Source organism: Halyomorpha halys, unplaced genomic scaffold, assembly GCF_000696795.3.
Source record: "Halyomorpha halys isolate HHAL.00 unplaced genomic scaffold, Hhal_1.1 Scaffold51.1, whole genome shotgun sequence".
Lineage (NCBI taxonomy): Eukaryota > Metazoa > Arthropoda > Insecta > Hemiptera > Pentatomidae > Halyomorpha > Halyomorpha halys.
In genome coordinates, this window is record NW_027108122.1 from 4,039,188 (window position 1) to 4,056,847 (window position 17,660).

Genomic DNA, 17,660 nt, shown 5'->3' on the forward strand with positions numbered 1-17,660 from the left:
GTGCAGTTCGTGTTTAAACAATTAATAATGTACATTTTATACTTTCTATTTATACTTTTTATAATTCTATTTGGTCTTATATTACTTAAAAATATATGATTTGTTCTTTTCTGATATTGTGTGTGTTTAATTTAACCCTAAATATTTCATAAAACATTTTAAAGTATCCTGGGTCAGATCCGACCCAGCCTTACCTTTTCTGCGTCTGACATTCACCTTACTTCCGGAGGGTTAAATAATATAATCGATTTTACACTTTTTTGGGATTCGCTCAAAAATTACTCTAACGATTTATATTAAATTCGGTAAACCAATTAACAAGTAAGTGGTCTTATATTTGCTAGGTCTTAATTTCATTGCAATAGTCTGACAGGGCTTAACTAACGAATTTTCGAAAAATTCTTCTCATAAAGTATCTTTAATTTTGTTGATTTGAAATAACTAATCATTTCTCGTTGTTAGCTTTAATAAAAAATAAATAAATACAAAATATTTAAGTATTTGGTGAATTAATAAAGGAGAAAAAACGAAAATTAGAGACAGGACTTCGAATTGAAAAAAGCCGGTCTCTTCCGATCGCATTCATATGTACTCGTACTTTATGTTACTGTTGTACTCTTAGTAAGAACAAAGTTGGTATTCGTTATCTTTACCTCAAGAAACAATAAAATACGAATTATTATATTAAGTGAAAATTGTGTGATGTACGCACCGTACTAGAATTTTTCTTTTTCGATCATTTATTAATTGAGAAAAATCGAATAATTGACAATTAAGTTTTTTTTTATGCAGGAAAAAAAGTTTTCATACCAGCATTTTTTTTGTTTATTTCATCTTTTTTTTTGAAGGTAGTAAAGTTTTTTTAAATTACAACACAAGTTGTAATAAAAGATATTCTTTTTTTTTTACTTGACAAAAAAACGAAAGAAAAATAATTTAGGCACAAAACGATATTGCTTAAGAATAATTTTGTTGTATAAAAATGTAATATCCATTTTTCATACTATTACGAATTGTTTTTGCGATATACCATATCTTGTTAAAAAATAATCGTTGTGTCCAGGCACGCTTTAGCAACCTGGTATGTGGAATTCCTATGCATACTATTTTAAAATAATAATTATACTGACAGATATATACTTAGTATATATAATTATACTACCAAGTAACTATTTTATTTACATAATTATACTAAAAATTTAATATAAGACATATTTTACAGAATTTTTTTTTTCTTACCTCCTAAAATTAAATAATAAAACATATAAAAAATGGATGGTAAGTATATATACCAGCTATTTTACAAAAAAATTTTCCAACCTCTTTATTTTTTATATAAATAAATACAGATACATAATATAATATATACAATTTGTCTTGTTTTGCCTCACGGCATATTTTACAAAATACATTTTTTTAAATGTATTTTGTATGTATTGTGTTTTTAAATACATACAAAATACAATAAAAAAAACATACCTATATCGTGACTTAGCGTACTGAAATATCCAATGCACTACTCCGAAATTCCTTTTATGCCTGAAAAAATTACATATTATGAGAGATTAAATGGAAAATCTCGCGATATTAAAACAAAAATCTCGGTCGAAAAATAAAAGGTTTTTGTTGAGTGACATATTGTGGGCAATTTAGTCAACCAAAGAGTTTCCGGTGAATAAAGCATAGACCACTGCCACCATCTGGAAGAAAGGTGTTCTTCATTTCCTTCCATTTTCTTGTGACATTTAACACATGAAATAAATTGCAATATTTTTCCGGTTGTGCTATATAATAATGCTCCCATCACACTGCATCTTTTCTAAACCCATGAATTTTTACGTGATTACAGATTTTAAGTGAAATGGGAGCTTATATCTGTTTTTTCTTTATTACTTACACATGTATTATTAACTGAATCATTTCCTTTGTTGAATAATTCGAACTAGCAATCTGACTTTTCAGTAGTAACCATTCTACTGTTTTTATTTCCTGGACACTTCAGGCTTCCCAAGGTATGAATGTCCTACTAGTTTTATAAGAAAAAACTAAAATTTTTGTTTAAAAATTTCAATCAGTTGTAGATATAGAAAGGTTTACAGCAATTCAGAGGCTCCATTCAACATAATTTTGGTAAATTAGAAACTTTTTCATAAATCAGTTTCTGAGTTGTTTTCTTTTTAATTTTCTTCTGGGCCAGAGAGGTGGCATCAAACTACTATCCTTAAAAGCAATAGTGAACCCAAAAATGCCATACCCACTGAGTTTAGGTTTGCATTGTGTAAAAAGAGAACAGCCTGTAATTGGCTCACACTCTCCCTCCTACTCCTCAGTCACACTCCTGGTGCCATAAGGCCAGCCTTTATGGCCTCAGTTTTCATGCTACTTTACCCCTTCCAGTATACTCCTTCATCCAAATGCATGACACACCAAATTGAGTTTTACTATTGGGCGCATAGCAAAATTAACACTTTACAATGATTTTTCCTATTTTTCTGTTATTGAACTAGATTGCTTAATATATTGCTAATTATGTTGTTTTAAAAATGTATTATCATTGTTTATAAAATAGTATGATTAAATATTATACATTGTAATTCTCAAATATTAATGAAATCAATTTGAGGAGTTTTCTACGAAAGGTCAATATAGCCACTTTAGAATTTTATTTTTAAAAAATTAGTGTGGGAAAATCTAATTTAGATATGCTAATTTGTTACTGAAAATTTTGAGTTTTTTTACACCTATTTTGCAGTAGAAAATTTAAAGTTTCAAATAAACTGAATAATTTTTTGATGTAGAATTTTAATTTGAAGTATATATTTATTTATTAATAAAGTTTTGTCTTATGAAGGTAGGGAAAAAAGTTCAAAATAATCCAAAATGGGTTCACTTTGGATAAGTCACTTGAACAAGTGTACTCTTCTGATGGATTAAATTTTTCAACCACTATTTTGGAAACCTAAAAAAGTTAACCCAATTATGATGATTTCCTTACCTAGTAGTGGTAAGAAATTAAAAACTTCATATTTAATACAATTGTTTCTTTCGTTCAATTTTGACTTGATATTTTGTTCTTTCACCTAAGGCTTTAATTTTCTTTATATCAGGTAATATATAAGAAGGAATTAATTTTTCCAAGCATTATAGTTTATTGCATAAAACTATGTCATAAATATTTTTGAAACTGGAATACAATCCTAAGGATTAAGATTGGTACAGGAAGCTATACGCATTATTGTAATATAGAAATAATGTATAATAATAAGCTCATACACTTTTATACTTTTTAGGAGTCCGAATGTTGGATGGTGATGTGACTGACGCTGTGGAAGCTCGCTCACTTTCCTTAAACCCACAACATATCGACATCTATTCAGCCTCTTGGGGACCAGACGATGATGGGAAGACTGTTGATGGCCCTGGAGAACTAGCCATGAGGGCTTTCATTGAAGGAGTTACTAGAGTATGTATAAATGATTTAATCTTATTAAAATTTATGTTTATCTGCCAAGTTTTCAATAAATGAATTTTAAAATCAAATTTAGGTTTAGTTAAGTTTGTTAAGCAATAATGTAACTTCACTGGTTAGTAAGAGTTAGATTTATGATGAGTTATACAATCATAGAAAGCTCAAACTTTGAAGCATATTGATTTAGACTTTAAAGCATCTTATAATAAATTAATTTGTTTCATCTTCTGGCCTTCACTATTTTATCAATTTTTTTTATTCTCTTATTTCGCCTTAAGGTCAAAAAATAAAACACCGTTGTTCTTAATTTATTTCATTTTTTATCTTGGACGTTTCAGGGATACTGCTTCCCACTTTACTTCACCTAATCTACCCCAGTATTATTGTGCGATTTTAAATATATAACAAATTTTTCAAAATATATAACTTATTTTTAGACCTAACTTTATTTAGGTGGTTATGTATTTTTAAGAACTTGTTTTATATTTAAAATTTATGACTCACCTAATAGTACTGGGGCTGATTAGATGCTGAAGAGGGAATGCAATGACCTCGAAGTGTTCATTAAACAACTAAATTTAGCAACAATAAGCACATGGCTTTTTTTTTTTAATTTTTAATTTCAAGATAAAACAAGAGGATGAAAAATGTATAAAAAATTACCAAGAGAAAAAGAAATCTCAAATAGTTTAGTGAATTTAAAATACAAAAAAACATCATATAAAAAAATTAAATATGATCTCTATAGTTTTATGGAGTTTAAATCACACACATACTTGTTTTAAATATTTTATTTGATCCCTTTGCTTAAAGAGTATAAATGCATAAAACATATTTTATATTTAAAATTATTAATATATAACTTAATTAAGAGAGTTGTATATAAATTTAAATAACCTCATGTAATAATAAATTGCTATAAGAATAAGTGAAGTGTCTCACATATAGTTTCGAATTTCTAAAGCATCAGGTAATTATTAAAAAAAAAATTGAAATATTGTTGAGTGAAAGTTAATTAATTAAAAATTGATTATAATAAAAATATGTCTAAACAAAAATATGCTACTGCTGAAAAACAATGAAAAGCAATTCATTTGACAGTCTTTATGAAGATCTATTAAAAGCCTCATAGATGATATGTAACAGGCTTATGACCTTACTAGTGTTCAAACAGGGAATGTAACCTGAGAAAAAATGTTTTAGAATTGGTTAGTTTAACAATGTACATTAGCCTATAAATATAATCAGTTTTCTATAAATAATCTGACCAGATCAATATAATATTTCATTATTTGCATTTTCTCTTTTTTCAGATGATAAATAAAAAATTGTTTGCTTGAACCTTTAATGAATTTTGTTTAAACTATTAATTTCATTACAATATGGCATATAAGAAGCCTTGGATGAATGAAGTAGCTTTAATTCACTCTTACTAGTCCATTCATAATTTTTTCCAAGTCATATTTAGGGTATTCAATAGATTATTTGAATGATAACACTTTGTTTCTAGGGTCGAGGAGGAAGAGGTTCAATATTCGTTTGGGCCTCAGGTAATGGAGGCAGGGACCATGATAACTGTAACTGTGATGGTTACACAAACTCAATTTGGACTTTATCTATCTCAAGTGCCACTGAGAATGGACTAGTTCCATGGTACTCAGAGGCCTGCTCGTCTACGCTTGCTACGACCTACAGCAGCGGATCGACAGGAGAAAAGCAGGTGGGTCTACGATAGATGCCAAAAATGGTTATATTTTTTGAGAATTTAATGCTTTTTTAAATAAAACATGTTTTAAGTCCAATGTTTTATTCTTATTTAACTTGAAATTATTTAACATACAGACAAAATTTCTATAGCTAAAATTCTTTAATAATAAATAAAAATGTCAAAAAAATCCTCGATGAAAAAGATATACATACATTACAGTAGCTAGCATGAAATAAGGCGGATGAGCATTTTTTCCATACTTAACTCTTACATAATAAAGACCAAATCATTTCAGACTTTAAATTGCCTTTAAAAGTAACATTATTATTAATGCTAAGAATAAGTTTTAGTATTAAAATATTAGATTTAAATAATCTTTATTTCATTACAATGAACTTTAAAACAACAGTTAAAGAATTCCAACCTTCTGTCAGTGAATTGTGAGTTAAATTTTGAAGTGAGAGTTGTAAATCCCACAATATCTCCAGTCCGTCTTATTTTGTGTCTGCTTATTTGATATGATTGTATCGCATGAAATGTTACTTTTGTTGTGTATAACTCAGTAATAAACTTGTTATTTCAAGTGAGAGATAGGACTATTTCCTAACATAATTAATAGTCGTCTATTATGGCCCTGATCATTTAGCAATAAAAGTGAAGATTAATTTTTTTATAGTTAGTAAAATTATATTTAATTCATTTACTTTTTAGAAATGTTCTCAAAACTTTGACATTTCACCTGATACAATCATTTACCACAACTTATATCCTTTAAAAATTATTTAAATTACAGTTTTAAGTTACCACTAAATAAGCATTGTGAGTGAAACTCTAGGAATCTTTTTTACGTTTTATTTCTTTATTGTTATAATTAGAAAATTGTATGACCTTTTTGAAAGACAATAAATTTTATTTAAGTATTTACACTTACTGTATCTGAAAGTTAATTTCAGCCAACGGAATGGTAAATTTTTGGACATTAGGTGTAGCCTGTTTATTTTGGATAAATGTTTGCTATCACCAGCATACAGGTAATTTCAGAAAATTTATATACTTTTGAACTATTTCCCTTAAAACTTACCTGTCCTTGAAAAAAATATTATATTATTTAATTTAACCTTCAAACATTCTTCAATATAATTCATTTCAATAATAAAATAATTTAAAGGGGACGGAAGGGAAGATGTTTCGTAAAACATTATTTTGTTATCCATTCTTATTTTTATAGAAAAATGATATGAAATAAAATTTGATAATGAAGATGTAAGCATGATTAATCAATGCTTATGATAACGTTTCTTTGTAGTTTTTTTAAGTCATAAACTCTTTTTAATAATTGCATAGATGGAAATATAAAAAATAATTTTATTATTGCATTAGTTCTATAGATATATCTTTGGTGTATTATTTTGTATAATAAAAGATTAATCATTTTTATCTTACTTAGAATATATTATTATATTAATGTTACTTCAGTTTGTTACTTAACAGTTTGGTTTAAAATGAATGTATTGAGTCAGCAAGATTGCTGGTAAATTATCTCCCAGTTTAAAAAAAAAATGTTTAAACTTATTATAAATTAATTGTTATTATTATTATTTGTAAAATATTAGATAATCTTCTCTTAATATTTGACACACCTTCACCCATTTCATTTTCTATTTTTATATTCCTCATTTTCTGGGTTGCAGATAGTAACAACTGATCTGCACCACCAGTGTACATCGAGCCACACAGGTACCTCAGCATCTGCGCCCCTCGCTGCTGGGATCTGTGCTCTTGCTCTTGAAGCCAACACTCAACTCACGTGGAGGGATATGCAGCACATTGTTGTTGCAACAGCAAAACCTGCTAATCTTAAAGCTCCTGATTGGACAGTAAACGGAGTTGGTAGAAATGGTAAGAAATTTAAAAATTTAATATTTTTACAGTTACACAGTAGTTCAAATCCTTTTTACATACATGTAAATATTTCTTATTTTGTGAAGCTTCTCTTGCATGCATAAATTAAAAATGGTTGATTTGCCTCTCCCTAGGCGGTTAATTCTGAGCCCCAATGAAAATTTTTGTGGGGCTAAATGGCTCCTAGAAAGGACGGATAAATGGTTAATTTTCTATCAATATTCATTATTTATACAAAAAAAAAAAATTAATTTTGCTTCCTCACTCAGTATTTAAAAAGGAACCTTCTTATTTGAGCTAGAAATAAAATTTTAATAAACGTATCCCCTTAAATCAAAATTTTCCATCGTGTTTCACATTTTTAAACTGACCCATAGTTATGCTCCTGTTTTATGTCCTCAAAAGTAGACTCTCTGGGCACAGACCTTTTTTTTTACAAATCGATATCAATAAAACTATGTTAGTGTGTACAATAAAAATTTAAAAAATAGAAACAATTGATTTTAATTTTCAAAGAACTTTAATACCTAAATAGCATTTAATATGAAGAATGGCTTACATAAAAATAATAATTATATCAAAATGCTGAGTCTAAATCATTCTTCCTTCCCATAAAAAGATCATGAACTTTTTTAGAAAAAAAAAAAAATAAAAAATCTATGAGTGGGCCATGTCCTAATTCAGAATACCCAGTGTACATTGTGGTACAAATGCCTTGTTTCGGGCACCTCTGGAATAGAAATAGTACTTTACCAAGTTGAATCAATGAAATATAGGTTGTAGTGCTACTGTTTTTTCCTATTTTTTTTTTTGTTATTTTTAGTTGTTTAAATTTTATAATGTCATAATTTTTCCAGTTGTTAATTGAATTTTCTTTTAAAAATGCTGTATTACATAAAGAAATATTAAATATTACTTGTAACTTTTTGGCATGAAACTTGTTTCTTCTTTCATCAACAAAACTAGTTCTTTGTGGTTATTATTGTTATTCAGATTAGAGTGAAAAAGAATAATAGCAGAGAAGGAAAAATTCAGTTTCATTATTCTTATTAATTGTTTGATTTAGAATGAAATTGATGGAAACAATAGTATAACAATATCCAATCTTCTAATCAAAGAATCATGATTTATTATAAATTTGTTTCTTTCAGTGAGTCATTCATTTGGATATGGTTTAATGGATGCAGCTGCAATGGTCAAACTTGCAAGAAATTGGCCGACAGTTCCTGAACAACACAAGTGTGAAGTTTTAGCTCCACATACAGATAAGTATGTTTTGAATTCTCATATTGTGAAATTACAGCTAGTTATTTTTGAAGATAGCTATTTTACAAACTTGAATAAAGATAAACAATTATCAATTAATATTTTCTTATCTATCCCTTCATTATTTCCATAGTTCTCTTGATTTATATTTGATCAATTCATGTAAAATAACTTAGTTTCTAATAAGTATTGAGGTAAACAGGCACAATAGAAATTATATTCACTTTAATTATTGTAATATTATTTGCCTTAAATAATTACTTTTATTGATGGCTTTATCAGCATCAAATCTTTGGGTCTTTTATTGAAATATTTTAATTTGCTAAAAATGTTTAATTTTAATGCAGGGTAATACCAGCCAAGAGCTATGTAACTCTGGAATTACATGTGAAGGAATGTGCCGGAGTAAATTATCTGGAACATGTACAGGTATTGTTTTGTTTTTTAATTAATCTGTATTTATTAGTTATTGTCATCTTATTGGCTTCAAAATTCTTTCTAACTAGTTAAATGAGATAGAATATTATCATGTTTTAGATGTTATAAAATTATTTTTTTTACTAGATTTGTTGTGCCTTCAATCTTGAACAAAATAAAACATTGTTGTTTGAGGAGTTTAATTTCTTTATATTCTCCATCTTAAGGCAGAAAAGATAGTAGCCATTGCTTATGAACAATTCCTTTATAAGAAATGAAATAGAACAGATTAAATAGATAGCACCTTGTCAACTGTTTGTGGTTTTGTGGATGAGTAATTTCAGTAACTCAAATTACTCATCAAATCGTGCTGTGTGGAATCAATTGTGGTATTGCCCAGTCATGTAAATACCATCAACATGAGCTAGAAATTTGTATGAAAGTAGTTTCTTTCGGATCATGGTGATAAATATATGGTGAGTTATAAACTTAAACTTAATTTGAGTGCTCAATATTTTTTCAGGCAAAGATCACATTGATGTCTCAAAGACGAGGGGATTTAGAAATACAATTAACGTCTCCTGCTGGAACGAGAACTACTCTCTTGGCCAGACGACCTCACGATGTTTCCCGTTCTGGATTCAGGTCTTGGCCATTCATGTCAGTTCATACCTGGGGTGAAAATCCTCTGGGTATCTGGAAACTGGAAATACACAATGAAGCCAGATTTTTAGGTAAGTAATGCTTTTACATTTCTTTAACCCCAGTCATTGTTTGTCATTTGTTTTATTAACATTGTGGTGGTGCACTTAAAAAAAAATAACACTGTATTATGTACATTTGGGACTTAAAATTTTAGTTTTGGGTTTTTTAATAAATACTAATGTCTGATTTTTCTAACATAATCATCAATATTTTGAATGAAAAAAAAAACTATAAAAGCTATAATTGTATTTCATTAAAATTATATTGTGTAGAAGTTGAGTATGTTGTTACTGCTTGACTATGTGAGCAAAAGTTCAATATATGTCATTACAGGAAAATTCATAGCCAAATGTGGAAATTTAAATTGGTATTTGCTTACCAAAATTGAGCTGGACAACTATTATCACTTATGCTGAGATATTCAGAATTTTTATTCACTGTTTGATTGAAGATTCTAATCAATCGCCAATTAACAGATTCTATTATTGATACAGTAAGAAGAAAGTTACTTGCCACAACTGGTTAGACAACTTAAAAAAATTGCTTTCAATATGTTCTGTTCAAATATATTGATTTTTTTTTTCTTTGAGTTCTTGTAATTGTTTAATACAATGAATAAATCCTTTATTTTTCTATTAAATTATATGTGATTAAGCTCTTGGTTGCATATTTCGAATGGAGACATATAATACTATTAAAAACCTGAAGAAGAAAAAAATTCTATTTGTTTTTAATTGTTGATATCTGATTTCTAATTGTTCCTTTAATCCTTTGTTATTACACACCAAAACGCCCATATTTACACCTTTGTATTCCATAACAATGCCACCATTATTGGTTCAACTTATGAATAACCTTTCCTAACAATACCCATAAACCAATAAAATTTGATGTTTAAATCTTAATATATCTCCTTAACAATGTGTTGAGGAGTGATAAAAAAGAAGCCATCAGAAAGGTAGGTAGTATCTCTGGCACTAATACACTCAAAGTTGTTATATCCAATTATGTAATGATAATATTAATAATATTTTTTTATTTGTTCTGGGATGTATCCTTAGAATAGCATTACATAGATAGTAAATAGGCTTCAGAACCTTATAGTAAAAGAAAATTTACTTAAAACTGAAAAATATAGTATAATAACAATAAATCATGATGATGCAACTTAAGCCTACTAACAGAAACAAACTTCTGATATTAATAAATCGAGAAAATAATTATAAAAAATTGTAATATTAATTAGAAAGTATAAAAAACATTAATTGTGCCAGTCTTATGACTGGCCGACAGAAGTGAAACTTCTGGAAACGAAATAATGTATTAATAATGATCATGCATTCCCCCTTCTAGCCTAAGGCAAAAAATATTAATTTCCATAATAATAATAATAATAGTTAGAATAGAGCAGACATTTCTTAAGTCCATTCTTGGAGGAAAATTTTTTAAATTGTAATTGAAGAGATTAAGTTAATAGGAGCTCACTCAATCACGCGCTGCACTGCTTAAGCTACATGGACGGCACTGCTGGGATTGTTAAGGTACTGTAAGCTTCTACTCTGCAGAAATTTAAATATGGTAAGGGTAGTGGAGCGACACATGAAAGTAAGAAGGAATACCACAGGAAAGCAAATCTGATAAGAAATTTCCTGTCAAAAGCTGTGGTTTGTTAAGCTGTTGTATATATATATCTGAAAACAAAGAATGAGTATGTCAGGAATGAACAGAGAATTGGAATTAAAGGTGATCACTGCAGGATTGGATTACTTTGAAAAGAAAGATGCCATGAAATCTCTTCTGTGGTAGAAAGGGTAAAGCCTGTTTATAAAATTAGAAGATAAAGGCATCCCTGAGGATCCCAAACTTGAATTGTACAAAGAAATTAATTAAATGTTTTAGTTCAACATTGAGATTCCCAGTGACACCCCAATATGGGGGATACAACAGTAGTCAAATTGGAGCAATATGAAGGAGATAACTAAAAAACTATCTGTCTAGGTTTATAATGAAAATAGGTGGCAAAGGTAATTTAGTCATTTAAGGTAGAAAATATATGATGTACGATATCAGAGACATGTTATGTAAGGATAGAATATCAATAACCATTTTTCAGAGATGCTTTAAAGATATGATGAAGTAAAATATAAAATCTGTATTGTGAGGAATTGATATTAAAAGTGAAGGAAGTAAAATGTGAGAAGACAGGAACTATACTATCAAGCAATCAGGATTCTAGGATCTTTATGGAGGATAGTGCTGATGAAGTCACTGAATCGGTTACATTAAATACTTTAAAGAATTCTTGAGAAACCAGCATATATTTATTTTTTAAGATGAGTGCAAAATATCTAATAAGCCTTTAAAGAAAACTCTGAGAAATTTGTATTAGTAGAATCTATCCCTAATAGTTATTTAATTTTACACTAGAATACAACATAATAAAAGTCATTTTTACTGCAATATGTGTTCCTCTGGTTAGTATAAAACCTATGCTTAGCTATACTAATTGTTAGTTGAAAATATGGAAGCAGCCAGAGTAGATGGTTAGTTATATAATGGTTTTGGTGGTATAACAGTAATATTACTGAGTATATTTAGTTGTATAAAAATCTATGATTTATGATTAAGAAACAATTGTTGAAAATTTTTAAGCTGTATAAAGTTAGTAAGCTGGGTGAAACATTAATCATATGAAAGATAGTCAGCAATAAATATATGGATAAATACAAAAGGATAGATGACAGGCAGATGATTCTATGTTGATATTTTCTCCTTCTATGTAATAAATAAACTGAATTTGTTTATAAGCTGAAAAATAAATGCTAATTGGAAGATATCATATTAATAATTATCATGTGTCTTGAAAATATGATAATTGTCATCCATTATTTCATTCTTGTAAAATGTTCAAGTATAATACTTGTAATGAAAATAAAATGAAGAAAATATGGTGGTTGAACTGTTCTTCAGGAACACCGCTTACTAGTACTTTTACTTTTAGGTAATATATATTTTATTTTTTATTTATTTATTTTTATACTGCATTAGTGGTAATTAATAAACATTTTACATTATTTCAATGTTTCAAGATATTTTCCTATTTTATTTTTAATAGAGAATGAACATTATTTTTTGAAGAAAAAAAAAATATACCCATGAAACAGTTTACGGTAATATACTTTTATCAGATTGAATGAAAAATAATTTTGTGTTTTTTCATTACATTTCAAATCTTATCAGTTGAGGAAATTATAGAACTTTTTTTGAAATATTAACCTAGCAGTGAATGTTAATCTGCGTTTTATGTGGTATAATTTGTTTTAAGTAGATAGCGTGGAAATATATGGAAACTACACTTGGTGTGTTTAGTTAGTCTTACTTCGTTATGTTCCTGTTCAGTGTATTCTATTCCCTGTCGACTAAACATAACTGTTTAGTAGTATTCACACATTGGTAAATGAAGGGAAGCCTTGAGCATGGTCTCACTGCTAAGTAGTGTCCTGTGGAATAAGGAATGCGCCGAGTCCTACAATCTTCTGTTTTAGCTTTTATTCTGCCATGTAAGGTTAGACATGGTTATGGAGGAAGTGAGAAGGGTTATCCTATCTCCTCTCTCTTTCCCCCTCTTACCAATATTTTGAAAACCCCCAAAATTGGGAAATATGATATTTGTAAACTTTCTTCAGATTGGAAAAATAGTGGTAAAACATTTTACTCAAAGAGTTTCTAAAATTTGAAACTATTACTTTTGTAGCTGAGAAATTAGTATTTTATTGTTGTCAAGTGCCTATCTTTGGAACAGGCTGATGGATAAATAGTTTAAATCTAAATGAGTTGAGAAAATTATAATATTACATAGTAGAGCTGGGAAATATGGTCAAAGTTGTTAAACAATTTTTGGAAATCCCATGTGAATATGAAAAAAATATTTCATTAAATTTATTGGTGGATGGTTTTCCTTAGGTAACTAAATTTGGATAACATTCATTAAAATAAATTGTTTTCCACTTTAATTTTTTTCAATTGTATTTGATGTATAGTTGTATTTAAATCTATGTCATTGAATTATTTCTAATTTATATGAAAGCTAATTAGTTCAGTGAACTAGGGGCCAGAAAGAGATCTCGACCGAAAGTTTTGGAGAAATTTTCAAAATTTGCTTAATAATGTTTTTAGGAGCATTGATTTCAAAGTTCATGTTTATCACTTCTAATTTCTCATTGAAATATATACAAAAATTGTTTTTGGTTTTTCTTCCATAGCTAGAAAAACTTGCTTTTTTATATTTTTTAGTAACATCAACCAACAATGAATTACACAAGGATAAATTCTTTACATTTTTTTTTATCTATAGCATCATTTAAAAGGAACTATATTAGTCTAATGGGATTCAGTGTAATGAGGACCAGAAAAAGATCTCAGTGATATGTTTTGGAGTTGTCCTTAAAATTTACTCATATATGTTTAGGGTGCTAATTATGAATTTTAACTTTGCAATCTCCTGTTTTTCTGGAAGTATCAAAAATAAGTATTTCTTTCTTTTTCTATGTTTTTTGCATATAACTTGAAAATCGTTTATTTTTTCTATGATCATATTATACAAGATAATAGAAGAGAAAATTACCAACGATTTTGATTCTAATTATTTTTATGTTTAGCCACTTCATTTTGAAATGAGTGCAAGCAAATTGAAGTTATAATCCCAAAAAACATAAATGAGCAATTTTCAGAACTATCCTAAACCTTCCTAAATTCACAAATCAGGTCCCCATTTCACTAGGCTACATCCCATCTCGTTATTTTGATGTGCATTCGCTTCACTGCCAGAAATATGTGAGTAATTGTGAAATTCAGCTTTTTTCACAATGATGTTATTTGGAAAGATCAAATTAAATTTGATTTACTTCTTTTATATCAGTAAATCACTTTTAGATTATTTACCCTTTAAATATACAATAGAAAATAGAAATTTTGTTTTATAATTTCTTACTATTTTAAAATAAATTTAATTTTAGGGAGAGCTACACTACAGGAATGGGCCCTGATATTCTATGGGACAGAAGTTCCCCCACCATCTTACAAAGGGAGCTATGTTCCACCTCCTGTACCTCCTCCCAGACCACCTCCCCCTTTGAATCTTCCACCTCAGCCAAAGAAGAGCAAAGGAGCTCGAAAAAATAAATCAGCCAACGCCACACAAAAGCCAGGAAGAGCGAAGAAAATATTCCCTACTAGTGCTCCACCGGGGGGCAGGAAGACTCCTAGGCCTTCAGTGATATCTGCAAGAAGGCCTACGATTTCCCCTTTGCTGACAGCAACCCATCCGATAGGGCTTACAATATTGTTAGCTCCCCCACAGCAAGCCAGTCAATCCACAAATCTTTTCCCAGCTATATTTCAAAAGTATAACAAAGTACAACAACTATTTCCTTACGCTAAAATAAATGAATCTCCATTAAGACCATCAAGAAAAGGCCTAGACTCAATTGATCTTCAAAAAGAAACAGGCAAGAGTGTCTGAAAAAATTCCTGCATTCCATCTTCTTAGAAATAGTGTTATCGTTTTATTTATTTCAACTACCTGATTGGTTGTTAGATATTTTTTATTTGCCATATTTTACTCTTTATTTTTTTGTACTTATTGTATTTTAAAAAGTCTTGAAAGTAGATATTGTTGATTATTTGTTTAGAATTTTATCTTCTTTAGTACTAGCTTTTGTAATCACAAAGTTATTATCTTTTCGAGTTTTATTTTGTTTTATTTGCAGTTTGTAGCATGATAGTAATTGTATTTGTTTCTGCACAGCTATGAATCCTTAATTCACAATTTTTTTTTTTAATATGCTCACATGCTTCATTTTTTGTAGAAACATATTGTTGCTCTTTTAATAGTAAATTTATTTTTTATGTTTTATATGTTCATGTTACAGGTATATTATTATAAGCAAGTTTATGACCAAAATTAAGTTCTGAACTTTTAATGTTTTTCTGAGAAAATTTAATTATTAAATGTTTTACATTAAAAAAACTAACTTCTTAACTTTTCAATTGGATATGAAATAATTTAATATATTATTATTTAAAATTTAATTTAATTTAATGCTATTTAATGAAAATGAAGTCAAAGGTTGATTGTAAACTTGAACAATAATTTTTTATTACTCCTTTAAATTTCAGTGAATGGTGAGCTTATGACATTATGCCTGTTGTTTAACTTCTTGTAATAATTCCACATTTAATAAGACCTAACCTTTACAACTAATAATAACAATGACCTAATAATTGCATTGCTTGTCGGTGTTGATTTTGATATTATTTAACATTATTAACAGTCTGTTAGTTTTATATTTAAATTAATAACTTTATAACATGTATTTATTATATAACACCTTAAAGATACTATTTTTATACCATATCATTTTTTATTGAATACACTTTTTGTAAAAAATTATTAAGTGTTTTTGAATTCTAACCTTCTCCATTTATGAACTAATGCTGATTGTTTTTTTCTTGTCTAATTTAATTTATATTTTACCAATAATGCTGATCTTCATTTCCATCCCAGGTTTAATTTAAAAATCTTCTAAAAAAGTCATAAAAAAAAAAGCTGAACATGATAAAAATATTTGTAAGATAATTATTCTAAATATCTTTAGTTCTGAATTTTTCTGGTGTTAATTGATTTAAAAAATATACAATAGATATGCAATTAACCATTCAACTTAAATATTTATTCATTTTTTTTTTTGTTTTTTTTATGATTTCAGCTAAACTTTCCGACTGGAATTTGATATTCTATGGAACTGAAACTGCTCCTGGTTATGAACTAGAAACTGCTACACCTAAGAAAAAAGAAGATGTAAATACTGACAGTTTTAATGAGGATAACTCGGTTGAACTAAACAGTGGCAGTAGGTGGAAAGAAATTGCCCAACGTACTGGGCAGACCTCGCAGGAGGTGGTACGCACTATGCCAGAAGTGTCTTCTGGCTGCAACAAACCTTCTAACTCTTGTCTAGGTTTGTCTATTGTTCTTATCGTATTTTTAATATATCTGAGGAACGCGGTTAGTGAACAAAGAGTGACACGGACTTAAGTGTTCCCTCGGATCGTGTAATTTTTCGTGCTATGTGATACAATATTGTGAATTTTTATTGTACTGAGACAATATTTCTTAGACAATTTTTCAGCAAAAAAGTTTTTATGGTAATTTTTAATAAAAATGACTTTTTTGAATTTTTACCAAGTATGTACTATGTACTTAATGATAGAATGATATTTAAAACTGCAAGTCTTGAAAATGTTTACAAAAGAAAATAAGATCTATTAAACAATTAGTGAAACTAACTTCGTTTGTTAATAGAAGAAAATAAGATTATGGGAAATAGATTAAAGCTTGAAGCAAAAAAAAAAAAATTTATAAAATCACAAAAAAAAAAAAGAAATCTTGTTCCATTTATACATTAATAATTTTTTCGGGCTTGGTGTATTGAATGAATGAGTTAACAACTTCCTCACCTCATAATAACTGGTAAAAATACAAAAAAGTTGTATAAGTTAAGTATAAATCATAAATACATTATTGCCTTCAAAATGTTTATACACTTCAGTAGCAGCAGGCTCTTAAAATAATTTTGTTAATATCATCTCAGATTGAGAATTCACTGAATTTTTTTTTTTTTTTACCAACCTTATTAAACCATTACAGTTACTTGTACTAAACCTCTAATACAGGACTGTTTTGCTTTATCGTCTACTGCTGCAAGTGCAATTATATAAACGTAAAGAGCCAATTTATGTGGTTTGCTGTGTATTGGTGGAGGTGGATATGTCAATGTTTGATCAGTATTATGTATTTGGTAGTGTGTTCGTCGTGTAGGGTATTCCTTTTTCTGTGCAGACCTCCATCCATAAAGTGTTCGAAAATGCTCAATTTTAAACTATATGTTGCTGTGCTGATTCGGTCGAATTTAACCCGATTCAATTCATTGAGCACTGAGTTATTTAAATTATCAAAATTTAGCCCCTATTATACTTTTCGGTATATCATGTTTATTGTCAAAATTCTGTGTTGAGATTTAATTTTTTGATTTGATTGATGTTAATGAAATTGAAGGGCTGATTATAAAACCCAAACATGTCAAAAATTGTTGATGTTGAGAAATAGAAGTGAAATGTTTAGTTTTTTTGTTG

The 17,660-nt window shown here is 28.3% G+C and overlaps 1 protein-coding gene across 1 annotated transcript in view; it reads left to right on the plus strand.

The window, feature by feature from the left end:
* LOC106690541 (furin-like protease kpc-1) overlaps positions 1 to 17,660 on the plus strand; it is a gene marked incomplete at its 5' end in the record, with an annotated part of 130,769 nt that overhangs the window by 104,283 nt on the left and 8,826 nt on the right. Inside the window, 8 exon segments of the mRNA XM_024358571.2 lie at positions 3,291 to 3,463; positions 4,980 to 5,189; positions 6,869 to 7,076; positions 8,231 to 8,348; positions 8,693 to 8,774; positions 9,286 to 9,496; positions 14,483 to 14,974; positions 16,235 to 16,486. Of these exon segments, the coding sequence (XP_024214339.1) occupies positions 3,291 to 3,463; positions 4,980 to 5,189; positions 6,869 to 7,076; positions 8,231 to 8,348; positions 8,693 to 8,774; positions 9,286 to 9,496; positions 14,483 to 14,974; positions 16,235 to 16,486 (1,746 nt within the window).